This window comes from Theropithecus gelada, chromosome 17 (genome assembly GCF_003255815.1).
Source record: "Theropithecus gelada isolate Dixy chromosome 17, Tgel_1.0, whole genome shotgun sequence".
In the NCBI taxonomy this organism is placed as follows: domain Eukaryota; kingdom Metazoa; phylum Chordata; class Mammalia; order Primates; family Cercopithecidae; genus Theropithecus; species Theropithecus gelada.
Window position 1 is genome coordinate 40642811 of NC_037685.1, and position 17498 is coordinate 40660308.

The following is a 17498-nucleotide window of genomic DNA, read 5'->3' on the forward strand; positions in this document are numbered from 1 at the left end:
TCAATCTATTATTGTGATTTTATGATCCACTGGTTGAAGTGAATTGAACGTGGCCAGCTTTCCACAGCTTGGCTCCCACACTGAGAATGAGGAATTGAGGAAAGAAGAAAAAACTCATATTTACAGATACCCTACTCTATTGGACCATTACTGAGTTCTTTATTTACACACTAACTCAGACAGGGAGGCATTACTGTCTATAGTTTAGCAGAGGAGAAAATACGTTCAGAGAAATTAAGTAACCTGATAAAGTTCATACTGCCATTAAAGTGTCATCTGTAAACACATATAGCCTGACTACTCATGTAACTTAATCTCCAGGTGATGCAAATACAATTTTCCAATTTTACTTTATTTTTCTGAGGAAGAACTGTCCTCTGGGTACTCAGATTTTTTTTTTTTTTTAAATGAAACTAAGCTTCTCTGAACATCATTATGATCTGTAGCAGACATCAATCTCTGGAGTATTTTATCATTCTTACAGACTCTGTAGAATTCTATATGCTGTATGGTATTACGCTTAGAGAATTATTAGTCTTTAAATTTTTCCTAATTACCAGTCTAAGTTGCAGTGTAAGAAGAGTGCCATATAGTTGATTATTGAGCATGTTAATACCTTTGTGTTATGAGACAGAAGTAACCCAATGACATCAATATTCTCTAGTCATTCATGCAAGACTAGAATATAATAAGGCTCGGATGAAATGAAGTTTTATTTTTAGCTCCTATTCTTGCCATCCTGAGAGTATTGGTCTTAGTTAAGTCCAAGGAAATCTCTGGAAGGATTAGTTTAAGTTAGCTCTTTTAATTGACATTCCCATTTTATTCATTCATTCACATTATTTCCATTTATCTATTCAATAATGCATTTAAATGTAAATATTTTATGCCTAACACATCATGAATATAGGGGACACAAATATGTTGAAACACGGTCCCTGCACCCACCAAATAAATAAATTTTATTTACTTCTTTTAATCCGATCTGTTGTTCATCATCCACAAAATACCTGTGTTTTTGTATGTTCATTCACCCATACACCAACATGACTGTTTTACTACACACATACATGCACCCCTCAAAGATAATACTGTTGACCCAATTTGAGTGTGACTGAAATGATCAGGGCATGAACAGGCATCCTGATGTGTCCCGACTGTCCCCTTTGTTACACTCAATTTACTTTCTGATTCTAATATAACTGCTTTATTCCTAATGGCTGCTTGCCACTCAGGTCTATTTCCCCAAATCCCTTAACTGAAAAAATACGCTGCAATGTGACCTTAAACTTTATCGTTCAGCTTCCCCTGCCTAAGAAAATTATGAAAATATAAGGAAAGTTTTGGCTTAGGGTTACATTAGTTTGGAAAATGGAATCTTTTGATAGAACCGTATTATGTGGCAAAATTTGTCACTGTGGATTGCCAAAGCATTAAGAAAAGAAACTAAAGGAAATGATTAAGTATATTCAGACTGCATTTTCTTGAAAGGAAACATTAATATATTGAATTTAAAAAAATAGCAAACACTAAGTTATTCCCCAAGGCTTTTCCCTATTGATTGTCTTCATGTTACTTTGGAAGCATGTTAACAGGCTTGTTAACATCAGATTCAAATTCACGCGCATTTTTTGATCCTTTAAAAAGAAAGAAGTATCCTCTAAAACAGAGAAGTGTTTGTCTGGAATAGATGCAACTGCACTTGTCCTGAAATGCCTGCACCTGTTTCTGAAGTTTGGATAGCATAACTCCAAAGAACACAATAGTTACAAATAAACAAGAAAAGGTTTGGTTAACACCTTTTCCTGTAACGGCCTGAGAGCCTTAATAACTCCTGCCTTCCCAGCATGGTCTTCGGGCCACTTTGGTGGCTGCTTTTGCTGCAAATCTTCCTTTTCATATGGGTATTTTGGGCTACAGTCATTTTTATGGTAGGTAGATTATACCAACACCAAGCACCATATTGTTCTGCCATTGGGGTGTGTGTGTATGTGTGTGTGTGTGTGTGTGTGTATGTGTATATACATACAGAGAGGTCTTTAGATAGCATTTCTCTTATTTGAATTCTTCTGATGTTTGATATCAGGAACAAACAGCACCACTCTGAATCTTTCATCTCTATTTCATGATCTTCTACCTACACAGTTTAAAGGAATACTGGTTAGAAGTAATGAAACTAAAACCTGCAGGCTTAACATACACATAAATTTGACAAACTAGCATGGAAGCATCGCATTTCAGACCCGTGCGACAAATTTATCTTCTTTTAGTTCTTGCATTTGAAAGATAAAGCAATTTGAGATAAGGCCCAGAAAAGATAGCGGCACATCTAGATGAAGGACACAAGTCTCCTGATTTCTTCTTTTATGACCTTTTCACGATTTGTCTATTAAAAAAAAAAAACCCCTGATGTAAGTTCTGGCAGTCGAAAGGGTTTTCATGCTAAATAGATGTCATTATCTTTAAACTCTTCTATATAGCAAAACCCAACATTTTCATCTTCTTGACTTTACCAAATGATTCCTTCTTTGGCATAACTTTTAAAATTGGAATTGAGAAACTGGTAACTTCACAAGAAAAGTTGCAATTTTGTTTTATAATTTTCTGTCTTATCTGAAAAGCCCAATACCTGCCTGAGAATCTGGTACCAATACCTGACATTTCTAAGTGATTTTTAAACTCTACCAATTAAATATCATGAAGGATGTTATAGGACATACACAGTTTCACTTAAAGTGATATCTCTAATATTCTAAAATATATTTTGAAAGCACATGACTAACTTCTTGAAATATGTAGGATATAATTTTTATTACTGAAAAAGCAAAAGTTATGTTTACGTTTTAACTTCTGTCAATTAATCTGTAATAAACATTTAAATTAGGCAATACTATTATCAATACTATTTTTTATTATAGTAGGCTAGAATTATAGAAACTTTATCCATGCACTTTTAGGCTTGCTTCTTCTATGAAATACAGTGAGATATCTTATTTAGAAAATTCTACTTTACCCAAACAATAAAACCAGTTCTACTCTCCCCAAACAATAAAACCATCAAACACTTTCTGTGCCACTATTTTGTCACTTAAACTGGTTACCATACATTCACTGACTTTCAGGAGCTTCATTCTTTATGGATGGCTTACGTATGTCACTCATATTTAAATGCCTCTTCTTTCCTCAGCTTGAACTTGTTCAATTGATATCAAATCCTGGTGGTATAGCATAGAAGACATATCAGGGGATGATTTGAGGAGGAACATTGGCCATCTTGAACTAAACAATATTCTCCCACTTTGATATTTTCCTGTTTAGGGCTAAGGTCTTTTATCCTTCAGCCAATCGCAGCAATGACACAATCTCTTAAATTCATCCCAGTGTGCAAGCAATTGGCTGCAGGTGTGTTATTGAGAAGGCTATTAAGGAGTCATCACACACATGTCAAAGTAAGGATACACATATATTCTTCCAAGCTTTGCTATAGTTGGCAGTGCCTGGAGGTGAAGCATGCAGTTAGAAGCATGATCCTGGAGAATGTTCATGATGCTGCATTAAGTACACAGGAAAAGAGGTGTGAGAGCTTATAGGCTCTATTTCCCCCTTATATTTGTAGAAGAGCATCAGAAATAGCAATGGGATATAAAAATAAGTCTGCAATAATAGAATTATGTAAGGGGAAAAAGGTTTAGAGAATTAAAAACTGACCAAGAAAAATAAAATGATAAGAAAACAGAACGTGCATATGAGAGAATAAAGGTAAAAGACTGACAATGATTTCTTCCTGCAGGTCTAGAGCATCCGAACTTAAAAAAATGTATTAAGGCTTCCACAACTAATCTGACTTTTGTTACTAATTGGATGGGATTCTAACTTTAAAAATCTCTTTTGAATAACTTCTGTCTTTAGGATTAGTTTTATTCTGCCGTCTTTTTTAAATTGATGTCAACATGTGAATGGACTTCAGATAGAGAATAATGGTTGCTTTTGAACATGGATTCCAACTATGCAACTTAAGAACGTTCTCCCTTCAGTCATGGGTCTCCCTCTGTACCTGCCTTTGCCCCCAAGGTTTCTACTTTATTCTCCCTCTCCACGGAGGGAATCCTCCTGTGGGGGAATTACTGCCTGTGAATTCAGGTGGGCTGTAGTGGCAGGGACATTCTGTTGGGTAGTTAGGGATTTCCCGGGGTCTGCATCTGCTAGATGTATTGTTCTAACCTTCACAGCCATTAAACTTTCAAGAGTAGAGAAACTTTTTCTCCCTCTTCAATCTGGTTTTCAATGTTATTGTTAAAGTGTCAACAAGCGATGTTATTGTTCCAGTGTCAACAAGTCTCTCACAAATGTCAGCATGTTCTGTACTTTGCCCAGTTTCCTCACAACAGATATAACTGTCTCTGAAATAAAACCACTTGTCCCCAAGAATTTCAAAGCCATTGGCTCCTATGAAACAACAGAATTGACTGCACTTTAAATGTTAAGGATATATGTGTTAAAATCATTATTTATATATGCATTTCCAATGCAGATCTGTTTGCAATGTTTGTCCTTAACCTTACCTGAGGGCTGAAAATAAAGAAAGATAGGAACTTCCTTGTTTTTTGTTTGTTTGTTTATTTTTGTTTTGAGATGGAGTTTCCCTGTGTCATACAGGCTGGAGTACTGTGGCACGGTTTCAGCTCACTACAACCTCCGCCTCCTGGGTTCAAGCGATTCTCCTGCCTAGCCTCCTAAGTAGCTGGAACTACAGGCATGTGCCACCACGCCCAGCTAATTTTTGTATTTTTAGTAGAGATGGGGTTTCACCATGTTGGCCAGGCTGGTATTGAACACCTGACCTCAGGTTATCCACCCACCTCGGCCTTCCAAAGTGCTAGGATTATGGGCTTGAGTCACCACACCCAATGGGAACTTCTTAAACTGAGGTGAATGAATGGCAAAAGCCATAGAACCCAACAACATGTGAAATATAATTGTTAATAAGCATAAACTGTTACAAAAATTCCCATAATGTAAGGTCTAAATAATCATATTTGTATGTCATGTATGTTTATTAATAATAACAATTTTCTTTTCCTTCCAACTGAGGTCTAGAGTAGATAATTATGGCAACAATTTGTCAAATAGACTCTGTTACATACAGATGATCAGCAAATGAGCATCTGAATTGAACTGAATTTGGAGTTAAATAAGAGATTTAAATTCAGTGATCCCTAATGTCTCATTCCACTTTGATTTATGATTTTGTGATTTTTTAAAAATAAAAATTAGTTAAATGGTGAAAAGCTTCCACATATGTGTATTGTCCAGTTTCTTCAAATTCAGAAGATGGAACCACAAACCTCAAGGAATGTTAGTAAAAGGGACTAGTCTTCACTGGAGGCCAATTTTCATATTGGATGATATACATTAATATCAGATGCTAAAGATAGTCTGCATTTTCATCCATTAACATTTATATGTACTTCTAAAGAGTGTAATTCCACTTTTAAAATTCTTCATGCATTTTTGCAGCAATTATAGAAATCTACTTTGTTCTGCATCTGCAGTGATGAGTAGCTTCATGTTTATTAGGAATTACAGAAAGCTCATTGAAACTGTGCTTTCCTCTATCTGCTTTTAATGTGGGATCTGATGAATACAAGTAATAGTAGCTCCCTTTTATGTAGCATTTAAACTATTTAATATACTTCCCAATAAATGTGGATTGATAATATATTTTCTTCCTTTTTAAAATGAAGAAACTGAAACTCAGAGGTGGTCGTTTGACCAGCCCCACTTTGTAGGAAGCAGAACCAGGATTTGAACCCATTATTTTATTGATAATGTAGGTCGATTTTTGCTAAACCATACCACTGTTTTTCACAATTCTTTGCAAACTGTATATTCATGTGTCAAAAAATTTAATGTCTTTTCTGACCTCTTTTGTATACACTAGGCTAATCTTCAAGGATTGTAAACTCCATGTAGGTTACCGGTTTTACTCTAAGGATCTCTAGGCTAAACATTTAGTATTTGCTTAAAAGTGTGTGAAAATAAAGTATGGAGACTCCATAAGATAACATTTTGCTTTAGTGAAGTAACCAACATAGAAATTAAGAAAACAATCTCATCTGTGGTTGTGTCAAAAATAATATACTTAGGAATAAAATTAACCAAGGATGTGAAAGATTATTGCACCAAAAAATATGAAACATTGATGAGAGAAATTGAAGACACAAATAAATGGAAAGATATCTCATGTTCATGGATCAGAAAAATAAATATTGTCAAAATGTTCGCACTACCTAAGGTGATCTACAGATTCATTGCAATTTCTGTGAAAAGTCCAATGACTGACACCCAACTGATTTTCAACAAAAGTGCTAAGAATACACATTGGAGAAAAGATAATGTTTTCGATAAATGGTGCTGGAGAAATTGGATATCCATATGCAGAAGAATGAGACTAAACCACTACTTCTCATGATATACAAAAATCAACTGAAAATGCATTAAAGTCTTAAATGTAAAACCCAAAGCTACAAAATTACTAGAAGAAAACATAGGACAGTACTTTACTGTGGGCAAGAATTTTTAAACTAAGCCCTCAAAAGCATAAGCAACAAAAACAAAAATAAATAGAATGACATCAAACTGACAAGCTTTTGATCAAAAAAGGAAACAACGAAAAGAATGATAAATAGACCTACATAATGGGAGAAAATAGTTGCAAACTATGTATCTGACAAAGGATTCATATCACGAATACATCGGGAACTTAATAGCAAGAAAACATCCCAAGTAAAAATAGGCAAAATACATTAATAAATATTTCTCAAAAGAAGACAGTCACATGTCCAAGAGGTATATGAAGATATGACCAAGATCACTAATTGCCAGGGAAATGCAAATCAACAACACAGTGAGATACTCTTCACTCCAGTTAGAATCGGTTTTATTATAGAATTATAATTAAAAAAGACAAAAGAAAACAAACGTTGGCAAGGAGGTAGAGAAGAGAACACTGACACACTGTTGGTGAAAATGTAAATTAGTACAAACACTATAGAAAACTGTATGGAGGTTCCTCAAAAAATTAAAAATAGAACTATAATATGCATATGATTCCATAATTTCACTACTAGATATATATCCAAAAGAAGCGAAATCAATATGTCAAAGATTTATCTGTACTTCTTTATTTATTGCAGCGCTATTTACAGTAGTCAAGATATGGAATCACAAGTGGCCATTAACAGATGAATAGATAAAAAAGTGTGGTATATATACAGAATGGATAATTCTACCATTAAAAAAAGAAGTCCTGTCATTTGCAACAATATGAATGCAACTGGAGGTCGTCATGTTAGGTGAAATAAGACACAGAAAGAGCTTATTTCAAAAACTAAAAAATTGGAATCTAAAAATAAAATTGGGATCACAGAAGCAGAGAGTTTAAAATGTGGTTACCAGAGACGGGAGGAGGAGGATGGGAGGATGGGGAAAGGTTGGTCTGTGGTCCAAGTTACAATCAGATAGCGGGAATAAGTTCAACTTCTATTACACAGTAGGGTGAGGACAGTTAACAGTAAGACATGGCATATTACAATTAGAAAATAATTAGGGAAGCTTTTGAATGCCCTTACCACAAATGATAGATGCATAAGGTGATGGTCATGTGAAATACCCTAATTTGATCATAATACAACCTATATATGTATCAAAACATGTAATTCTACCCCATAAATATGTACATATAATAATTTTTAAACTCTCGTGGCATTTTTCATAGTAATAACAAAAAAAACTTAAAATTCACATGGAACCACAATATACCCCAAATGACTAAAGCAATCTTCAGCAAGAACAAAGCTGAAGGCACCATAGCTCTTGATTTCAAATTATATTACAAAACTATAGTAATTAAAACAGTATGGTACTAACATAGGAACAGATACATAGACCAATGGAACAGAATAGACAGCATAGAAATAAACCCATACATTTATAGCCAATTGACTTTAGACAAAGATGACAAGAACACAGAATAGGGAAAAGACAGTTTATTTGATAAATGGTGTTGGGACAACTGGATGTCCACATGCAGAAGAAAGAAATTAGTCTTATACTGTGTATAAAAATCAACTCAAAATGGATTAACGACTTATATGTAAAACCTGAAATTTGAAAACTACTCGAAGAAACATAGGAGAAAAGCTCCATGCCGCTGGTCTTGGCAATGATTTTTTTGGATGTAACACCAGAACACAGATGACAAAAGCAAAAAGAAATGAGTGGGACTGCATTGAACTAAAAGATTTCTACAGCAGCAAAGGAAACAACAAAAATGAAAAGGCAACTTCTGGAATGAGAGAAAATATTTGCAAACCATATATCCAATAAGGGGTTAATATTCAAAATATATGAGTTCTAGTCCATTTTTGCATTGCTACAAAGAAATACCTGAGGCTGGGTAATTTATAAAGAAAATAAATTTATTTTGGGCCAGGCACATGGTGGCTCATGCATGTAATCCCAGCACTTTGGGAGGCCGAGGTGGGCAAATCAGTTGAGGAAAGGAGTTATAGACAAGTTTGGCCAACATGGTAAAACCCCATCTCTACTAAAAGTACAAAAACTAGCCAGGCATGTTGACACACACCTATAGTCCCAGCTACTGGGAAGGGTGAGACATGAGAATCACTTGAACCTGGGAGATGGAGGTTGCAGTGAGCCAAGGTCGTGCCACTGCACTCTAGCCTGGGCAATAGAGTGAGACTCTGTCTCAAAAAAATAAATAAATCAGTAACCAAAACCAAAAACCAAAAACAGGTCTATTTTGGCTCACGTTTCTGCAGCCTGTACAGGAAGCATGGCACCAGCTTTTGTTCCTGGTGAGGTCTCAGGAAGCTTCTAATCATGGCTGAAAGTGGAGGCAGAGCTAGTGCATCACATGGCGAGAGAGAGGAAGACAGAGCGAACAAAAGAGGTTGAGAGAAGGTGGGACGCTCTTTTAAACAACCAGCTCTCATGTTAATTACCAGAGCAAGAACTCCCTCATCACCAAAAGGACAACATTTAGCCATTCATGAGGGATCTGCTCCCATAGTCCAAACACCTCCCACCAGGCCCCATCTCCAGTATTGGGGAATACATTTCCACGTGAGATTTGGAGAGGACAAACGTTGAAACTGTGTCTAACTCATACAACTCAATAGCAAAAACGTCAAATAACCAGATTTTAAAAAATGGGCAAATGACCGGCATAGACATTTTTCCAAAGAAGATATGCAAATGGCCAGTGGGTATATGAAAAAGTGATTAACATCACTAATGAGGGAAATGCAAATCAAAACCACAATGATATATGACATCACACCTGTTAGGATGGCTGTTATCAAATAGTCAAAAGATAAATGTTGGCAGGGATGTGGAGAAAAGGAAAACTTCCATGTTGTTGGTGAGGATGTAAATTGATACAGCCATTATGGACGATATTATGAAGTTTCCTTAAAAAATCAAAAAGAATTATACAATCTAGGAATTTCTGGATATATGTACAAAGGAAATGAAATCATTGTCTTGAAGAGCTGTCTGCACTCCATGGTCACTGGAGCATTATTCCTAATAACCAAGATATGAAAACAACGCAAGTGTCTGTTATAAGATGAGTGGGTAAAGAAAACGTGAGATATCTATATATAGATATATATGTAACATGATTTGATATGCATATGCATAATATGCATATATTTACATCAATCTGTATATATATACACACACACATATACCCAATGATATAGTATTTGTCCCTCAAGAAGGAAATCCTTTCATTTGGCACAACATGGATGAACCTGGAGGACATTCTGTTAAGTAAAATAACCAGACGTAGACAAAAAAACACTTCACGATCTCACGCATATGTGGAATCTAAAAATGTCAAACTCTTAGAAACAGAGTAGAAGGGTGGTTGCCCAGGGCTGAGGGGTAGGAGAAATGGGGAGACTTTGCATACAAACTTTCAAAGTTATAAGATGAATACATGCTGGAGATCTAATGTACAGCATGGTTACTAGAGTTGGTAATACTGTCTACTTGCAATATGAGGAGAGTAGATCTTAGATATTCTCGCTGTACATAGACACACACAAAGATAACTGTGTGAGGTGATGGATATGTTTATTATCTTGGTTGTGGTAATCATTTCACAATGTATATGCATATCTAAATATCATATTACATACTTTAAGTATCTACAATTTTTTTGATCATTTATACCTCAATAAATCTGGGGGAAAAAAGAGCGACCTCTTCTGAATTCTAGATTTCTTGCTTTTTGTCAGTTTGTGACCCCCAATTTGACTGTGATTGTGAGACCTTAATAAATAGCAATACATTAAATCGTTTATTTAAAAAAATCCTATTCTGAATAATATTCCATTCTTTGGATGTACCACAGTGTGTTCATCCATAGAGGAATTTTAGATGCATATGACCAACTGAAAAAAAAAACTGAAAGGACTACATATACTGTATAACTCCAACTATATAACATTGAGGAAAAGGCAAAATTATAGAGGACAGTAAAAAGATCAGGTTGCCAGAGATTGGGGAAAGGCGTGGGAGAGGGACAGATGACTAGGAAGATCACAGAGGGTTTTCAGGGCACTGAAATTACTCCGTATGATACTACAATGGTGAATACATGTCACTATTTGTTTACTCACACTCATACAGTATACACTAAGAGTGGACCCTAATGTAAACTATTGACTTTGGGTAATGGTGATGTGTCAATGTATGCTCATCAGTTATAACAAGCATACTTCTCTGGTGGGGATTGTTGGTAATGGAGAAGGCTATGCACGTGAGGGAGAAGGAGGTATATGGAACATCTCTGCATATCTCTCAGTTTTGCTGTGTACCTAAAACTGCTCTAAGAAAAACCTAAGTCTTAAAAGAATATGTACTCTCTCTGATAATGTTTGTAACATGCTCTATAAATGTTAAGTATGTCTACTTGGCTGTTAATGTCCATTTTTTTACATCCATACTGATTTTAATTTCACTTATTGCATTAATTACTGAGAAAGGAACATTTATATATTAAAAAATAGAGTCTGAAGAGCAAAAAAAAAAAAAAATCCTGTTTCAAAAGTATATTGATTGCCCTTCCCTGTGACTCCCCTCCATGCGAATTAATTGCCAAATCCACCAAATACGTTCTGTTTTTCTTTCTTTTTTTTTCCTTTTTTTCTTTTCTTTTCCTTTTTTTTTTTTGAGACGTAGTCTCACTCTGTCACCCGGGCTGGAATGCAGTGGCGTGATCTCAGCTTACTGCAATGTCAGCCTCCCGAGTACAAGCGATTCTCCTTGCCTCAGCCTCCTGAGTAGCTGGGATTACAGGTGCATGCCACCACACCTGGCTAATTTTCGTAGTTTTTAGTAGGGACCAGGGTTTCACCATGTTCATCAGGCTGGTCTTGAACTCCTGACCTCATGATCTGCCCTCCTTGCCCTCCTTGCCCTCCCAAAGTCCTGGGATTACAGACGTGAGCCACAGTGCCCAGCCCAGATACTCCTTTAAGGCCCCAGCAGACCAGTACAATCACATGCTCCTGGAATTTGACAGCTTGAAGTTTATAGCCTTACTAAACTGTTTATCTTATCTGTAGTGGTTGCTTTCCTTTACCCCTCAAGATCAATTCACGTAAATCAGTTATTTAAGAATTTGAGAAAAATATGCCTTTGCCTTAATGTGTTATATTGTATTCATCAAGATCCTGACTCATTTGTGACATTTGCTGTTAGAATGAAAACTAATTCCGACCTCATTATCTTCATGTACATTTTTATTTTTTGCCGCTCTCACCGTGAAGGTCATGGACAGTGTAATTGTGGACGATGTGACTGCAAAGCAGGCTGGTACGGGAAGAAGTGTGAGCACCCACAGTCCTGCACTCTGTCGCCTGAGGAGAGCATCAGGAAGTGCCAGGGAAGCTCTGATCTGCCTTGCTCTGGGAGGGGTAAGTCAGGTCTCTCAGGGCTTGCCACGGCCTTTCCATCATGATTCAAATGAATTCAATGCAGACACATCTTAATTTTAAAAACAGCTGAGATCCCTGAATGAGGGGCTATTAGTCTTTTTAGAACTAATAATAAATCCAATCTCCATGAATGAAAGTACACGGAGAAATATATTTCTCTTTCTCTCTACGTATATCTTTTGCACACAGACACTCTCTCTCACTCACTGTCAGTCTACTTTAGCCTTAAGGTATGTTCAGTTTCACTTCAGTTCAGTTCAATGTGACATCAAAAAAAGAAACAGTTTAGACAAGTTTGCTTAAAGCTTTCTGAATGAGACCATCTAATTGTCCACTGACATTTATGAAACCCAGTAACATTATTTTGAGGACAGTGTTGGCTTTTGAAAATTCATTGTATAAACAAATAGCTATGAATAAGCTTTTGTCATTTTAGAAGGAAGGCATGTAGCCTCAGGTGTGTTCTTGGTATCAGATCAGTACAAATTGGAGAAGGACAAATTCATCTAGAAGAACACAGGTTCCATTCCTCTTGATTTATCAAAACAAGAAATGCAATTTCACTTCTCACATGACAATAGCGAAGTTAATATGAAGTATACTTTTGAAGAACTCGTAATGGACACTATTACCAATTTTGTTCAAGAAAGAGGAAACAAAGAGTTTCTTCACTTGAACATTAGATCAGAAATTTAATTTTACCTTGCATTTTTTTAAAATGTATTTTTAATAGGGATATAGTTCACATACCATAAAATTCACATACCACTCAGTGTTTTAATATATTAGCATAATTACACAGCCATTACCACTGTCCAATTCCAAAAAAAAATGTTTATCATCATAAAATACTCTGTTAGCCTATAGCAGCCACTCCCCATTCTCTTGTCCCAGAACCCCTAGAAACCACCAGTCGACTTTCTGTCTGTATGAACTTGTCTATTCTGAATATTCCATACAAATGGAATCATAAAATATGTGATCTTCTTGCATCTGGCTTTCTCCACTTAGCATAAGTGTTTGCAAGGTTTATCAAAGTTGTAGCATATGTCAGTCCTTCATTCCTCTATGGCTGCATAATATCCTGTCGTATGGATACACCACAGTTATTTAACCCTTCATCAGTTAATGGGCATTTGGACATGGGGTTTCTACTTTTTGGCCATTATGAGTAATGCTGTTACAAACATTCCTGTGCAAGTTTTTGGGTGGACATGTATTTTAATTTCTTTGGAATCTGTATCTGTGCGTGGAATTGCTGGGTCTTAGAGTGACTCTGTTGTACCTTTTGAGGCACCGCAGGACCATCTTCAAAATGGCGATACCATTTTACATTCCACCAGCAGCGTGTGGAGTTTCCAGTTTCTCCACATCTTTGCCATTTCTTGGTATTGTCTGTCTTTTTGATTTTTTACAGTATTCTTTATAAAGAAAACTCCATAAAGTCTCTCAGATTGTTTGCAGCATAGGTATTTTCTCATATCCATTTTCCCCTCATGGTTGTAGGTAGAAGAGTAGAGGACTAGGATATGGGTATAATATATATATTTTTTTTAATTTCAGAAATATTTTTGACTAGCTCTGTATTTCATTAGTAACCCCAGACAGGAACCATTGTTCTATCTGCATTGTAATATTGTCATTATAGTGCTGCATAAGCCATCATGCTTTTAAAGAAACAAAGATTAAAATTCATATCCCTCAGACTGCTGATTTACCAACACTTGTAATCTACAGCAAAAAATGATTTTACATTATTATTTTACATTTACAAAAAGCTTTACCTATTGGGCCCAACCATGTTTAAAAAAAAAAAAATGAACATAGGAAGGCTAACCAGTGTCTTTTAAAAAAAATCTGTGTATCTTTTCAAAAATGTATTATAATCCTCGGGACAATTCCATTTCAAATTGAAAACCTTGGGAGGGAAAGAAAATGACTTTATCTCAAAAACAGATTTTTGATCTTGAGGAATCTTTTTCAGTTACATTTAAGTTAGAGAACTTTAGGTACAGTGATTTTTGCTGTTATCTTAAAGTGGTAAACACAGCAAAGGGAGGTCTGGTATCTTAAAACATTATTTAAGTTAAAGAGTTCACATTCAGTAAAATTATTTAAACTCCAAATGGTTATGTCACCAGTAGAAGTAAACAGGACAGAAACCAATAGGGATATGCACTTACATTTTAAAACAAAAAAATGAACAAAATGTATACTTTTAACAAATGCTTTCATATTTTGAAGTTAAAAATGTCAAACCATATAATGGAAAAATAAGAAAAGCACACAAAATAGCTCTCAAACAGAGAAAATCACTGTAAGTATATACTTTTACCAATGGTTTTTCGTTTGTCTCTAAATTGTTTAATATGTAGAACAAGTCAAATAAAATTATTGGGGACTTAATATACTCCACTAGGTTTTTCCTCAAACGTGCGTATTTCCTGCCTTTCTCGAGATTCACTGACTTATTTAGCTACCATTTTTAAGCAGCAGAGTATGTTTAAACTTTATTTTATTTAAAAGGTATTGAATAAATGTATAGAATTATGGTTTTAAAAATTATTTATAATTCATTTCAGCCTCTAGAAGTACTTTGAAACTAAATAAGTTTATCAGTTTCCTTACACGAGCAAAGTGATTTCACGGGAAATCATGACACTATGTAAGATTTTTGAAAACGAAAACCAAGAAGTTATGATGGCCAGTTGAGTGCTTTTGGTCAAGGTCAGGTACCCTTTCTTTCTCATAGTGCTACATCTGCAAACTCATTGGCACTGGATGTTTTGAGGCACGTGACCAGTATGAAAACTTTCAAAGAGTTCGTTTTGCAATTTATGAATGAAAACTGCAGCTGTGGTTACATGAGTTAGGAAAGCAATTATAAGACCCATCAGTTTCTCAAGCCTGAGGGCCTCATTAGCTCACGAGCTGGGAAAAAAAAAATCCTAGTAGAGTATACTGAAGTTCGTCAGGGACCAGGTGAAGGCATTTACATATACATTATATATTTATAATATATATTATATTTTATATATTTTATATATAAATTTTGTATATATTATATATTTTTAAATATATGTATCAGATATATTTATTATATTTTTAAATATATATATCAGATGAATGCATTTACATATATAATATATCTATAATATATATTTTATATATAAATTTGGTATATGTTATATATTTTATATATTTTATATATATCAGATATATATATCTGATATATTTTTATATATTTATATAAAAAATAAATTTATATATTTATATAAAATATATCAGAAATTAAGTTAAATTATTAGTTTCTGTTGGTGGTGACTAAGTGTGATCATTACGTCTTGAAGGTAGAATAACTTATATGATATCTTGCATTCTGTATCCTGTGATTCCTTGATTTCTATGCCATATTGGCTGTAGATATATTTTCATGTAATGAGATGTATCTCTTGTAACCAATATAGATATAAAGACACTCGTCCTAATTTCGGTTCCTGGGAGTAAAGGTGGGAAAACACTTTATCTAGTCTTCTAGTGTTCTGCTCAAAAACTGTAATGGCTTATGATAGGCTAAACATTAGTTTTACATTCTTCCTGATTTAAGAATACATCATTATTATTATTGATGTTCTCCTGAGCATGAATTTGACTTTGGCTTAAAAAAAAATAAGTGAGTAAAATTAATTTGCATCACATCTGAGCAGAAGCTATAAGAGGCAGTGAAAAATCTGCCATTCTGTCTCAGGCATGAGGATTTGCAGTGCTTGAGATCGTCTCTGACCCGTTAGCCTGGGTCTCTGAATGAGGATGGGTAGCAGAAATCTCTGTTGATCCACCAAGGTCCTATGATGTGAGTGAGAAAGAAACTCCTGTTGTTTTAAACAAGTGAGATTTTGGAGGGAGGTGTTATTGCAGGAGAACTCCTGAATGATAATTGATTCCCCATATAAAATGTGGGGAATATGGTTAAGCCAAGGTAAGCAAACACAACAAAAATCATACTTACATAATTTATATTTTATATTATATACATAATTTATAAATACCATAATTTATATTCTTGGAGCAGGATTCATGTTCACATCTCTTAGTATTAATTCTTGGATATGTAATACATAGGTCTAAAAAAGATGCATATATTTTATAAGTGATGTATTTATGCTGTTCTATCAACAGCATTTATGTACACTTAGTCAACAGGTAAAATAAGAACATTGATACATTTTTTAAAATTTCCTAAAAACACAATGAGGTAGGAAGACGTATAATTATTATTCTTTTTGCAGAAAAAGAAATTAGATATCTGAACAGTTTGCCATTTTACATAATTCCAGTGGTGCAAGTTTAAAAAAAAAAATACATGTTCTCTGACTCCAAGGTTGTTGTTTTGGATCACTTACAGGTTCTTGTTACATGCCAATTTATTGGACAATATATATTAAACATATTTCCTGTTACACATGTAATTCTGCAGAGTCATTGAAATGGCTGCATAATATTCCATTATATGGTTGTAGCAAAATAATTCAATCAATCCTCTTTTTGTTAGATATCTATATGTTCTCTTATTCAAGTTCTAAATGCCATAATTTATATTCTTGCAGCAGGATTCATGTACAAATCTCTTAGTATTAATTCTTGGATATGGAATACATAGGTTTTAAATGAAAAAGAGTAAAAAATATTTTGAAGAAAAAAATCTAAAATAGATTATACAGGTATGCTCTCCTGCCAGGGGCATAAGAAAAGTCTTCTTCACCCACTAGTAGTGACAATTTAAATAATCTGCTAGCTCTTCTCAATGTATTTTGCTGTTGGTGTTACAAACTTTTGCCATTTATCAAACTTCTTTCATTGACTTCTATAATCATCAAAACGAATGATTTATCTGCAGGCATTATTATTCAGAGGCTTGTGTTTTCAGTATTTGCCTTCTTTGATCATCATTTGTCCTTGTGTCTAAGTCATCCTTTTGTGTGATACTGCAATCCCATGTGCTTTTCTTATCTGTCCGGTTTGCCCTTTGGTTTTCTTTTATCAGACTTGTTCTAAGAGGTATTGCTTATGTTTTAGTTCCTTAAACACGTAACCATACACCCCCATAAGGGAAGGTTTGAAATGGAGGAAGAATGGTAGATGGAGGCTAATTATTTAATATTGTAACTTCTAGAAAATAGAAACCATGTCCTCATTTTTATCAATTAACATGCTTTAATTAATGAATTAAGAATTGTTTCAATTCCCTTACCTAGGAACATACTTTCAAAGAATAATAGCATGCCAAATTCTCACCATCTGGATATTTTTCAATGAAGTCACAATTTATCTTTCCCTTTTATTGGCAAAGCCCATCTTTAATTTCCTGCTTTATTTTTCAGAGAAGTTTTCATGATACATGTTTCCTTTCCTTTTTTTTTTTTTTTTTTTTTTTTTTTTTTTTTTTTTTTTTTTTTTTTTTTTTTT

At 34.6% G+C, this 17498-nt stretch overlaps 1 protein-coding gene across 4 annotated transcripts in view; it reads left to right on the top strand.

Annotated features, from left to right (window-relative positions):
* Nucleotides 1-17498, top strand: part of ITGBL1 (integrin subunit beta like 1) — a 281882-nt gene that overhangs the window by 153283 nt on the left and 111101 nt on the right. For all 4 annotated transcript variants that reach the window (XR_003116469.1, XM_025364141.1, XM_025364140.1 and 1 more), the window contains one exon: nucleotides 11865-12011. Coding sequence is in view for 3 of the 4 variants with exons in the window: in XM_025364141.1 (XP_025219926.1) it covers nucleotides 11865-12011 (147 nt within the window). In the remaining variant the exon portion in view is untranslated. The remainder of the gene's footprint in view (nucleotides 1-11864; nucleotides 12012-17498) is intronic.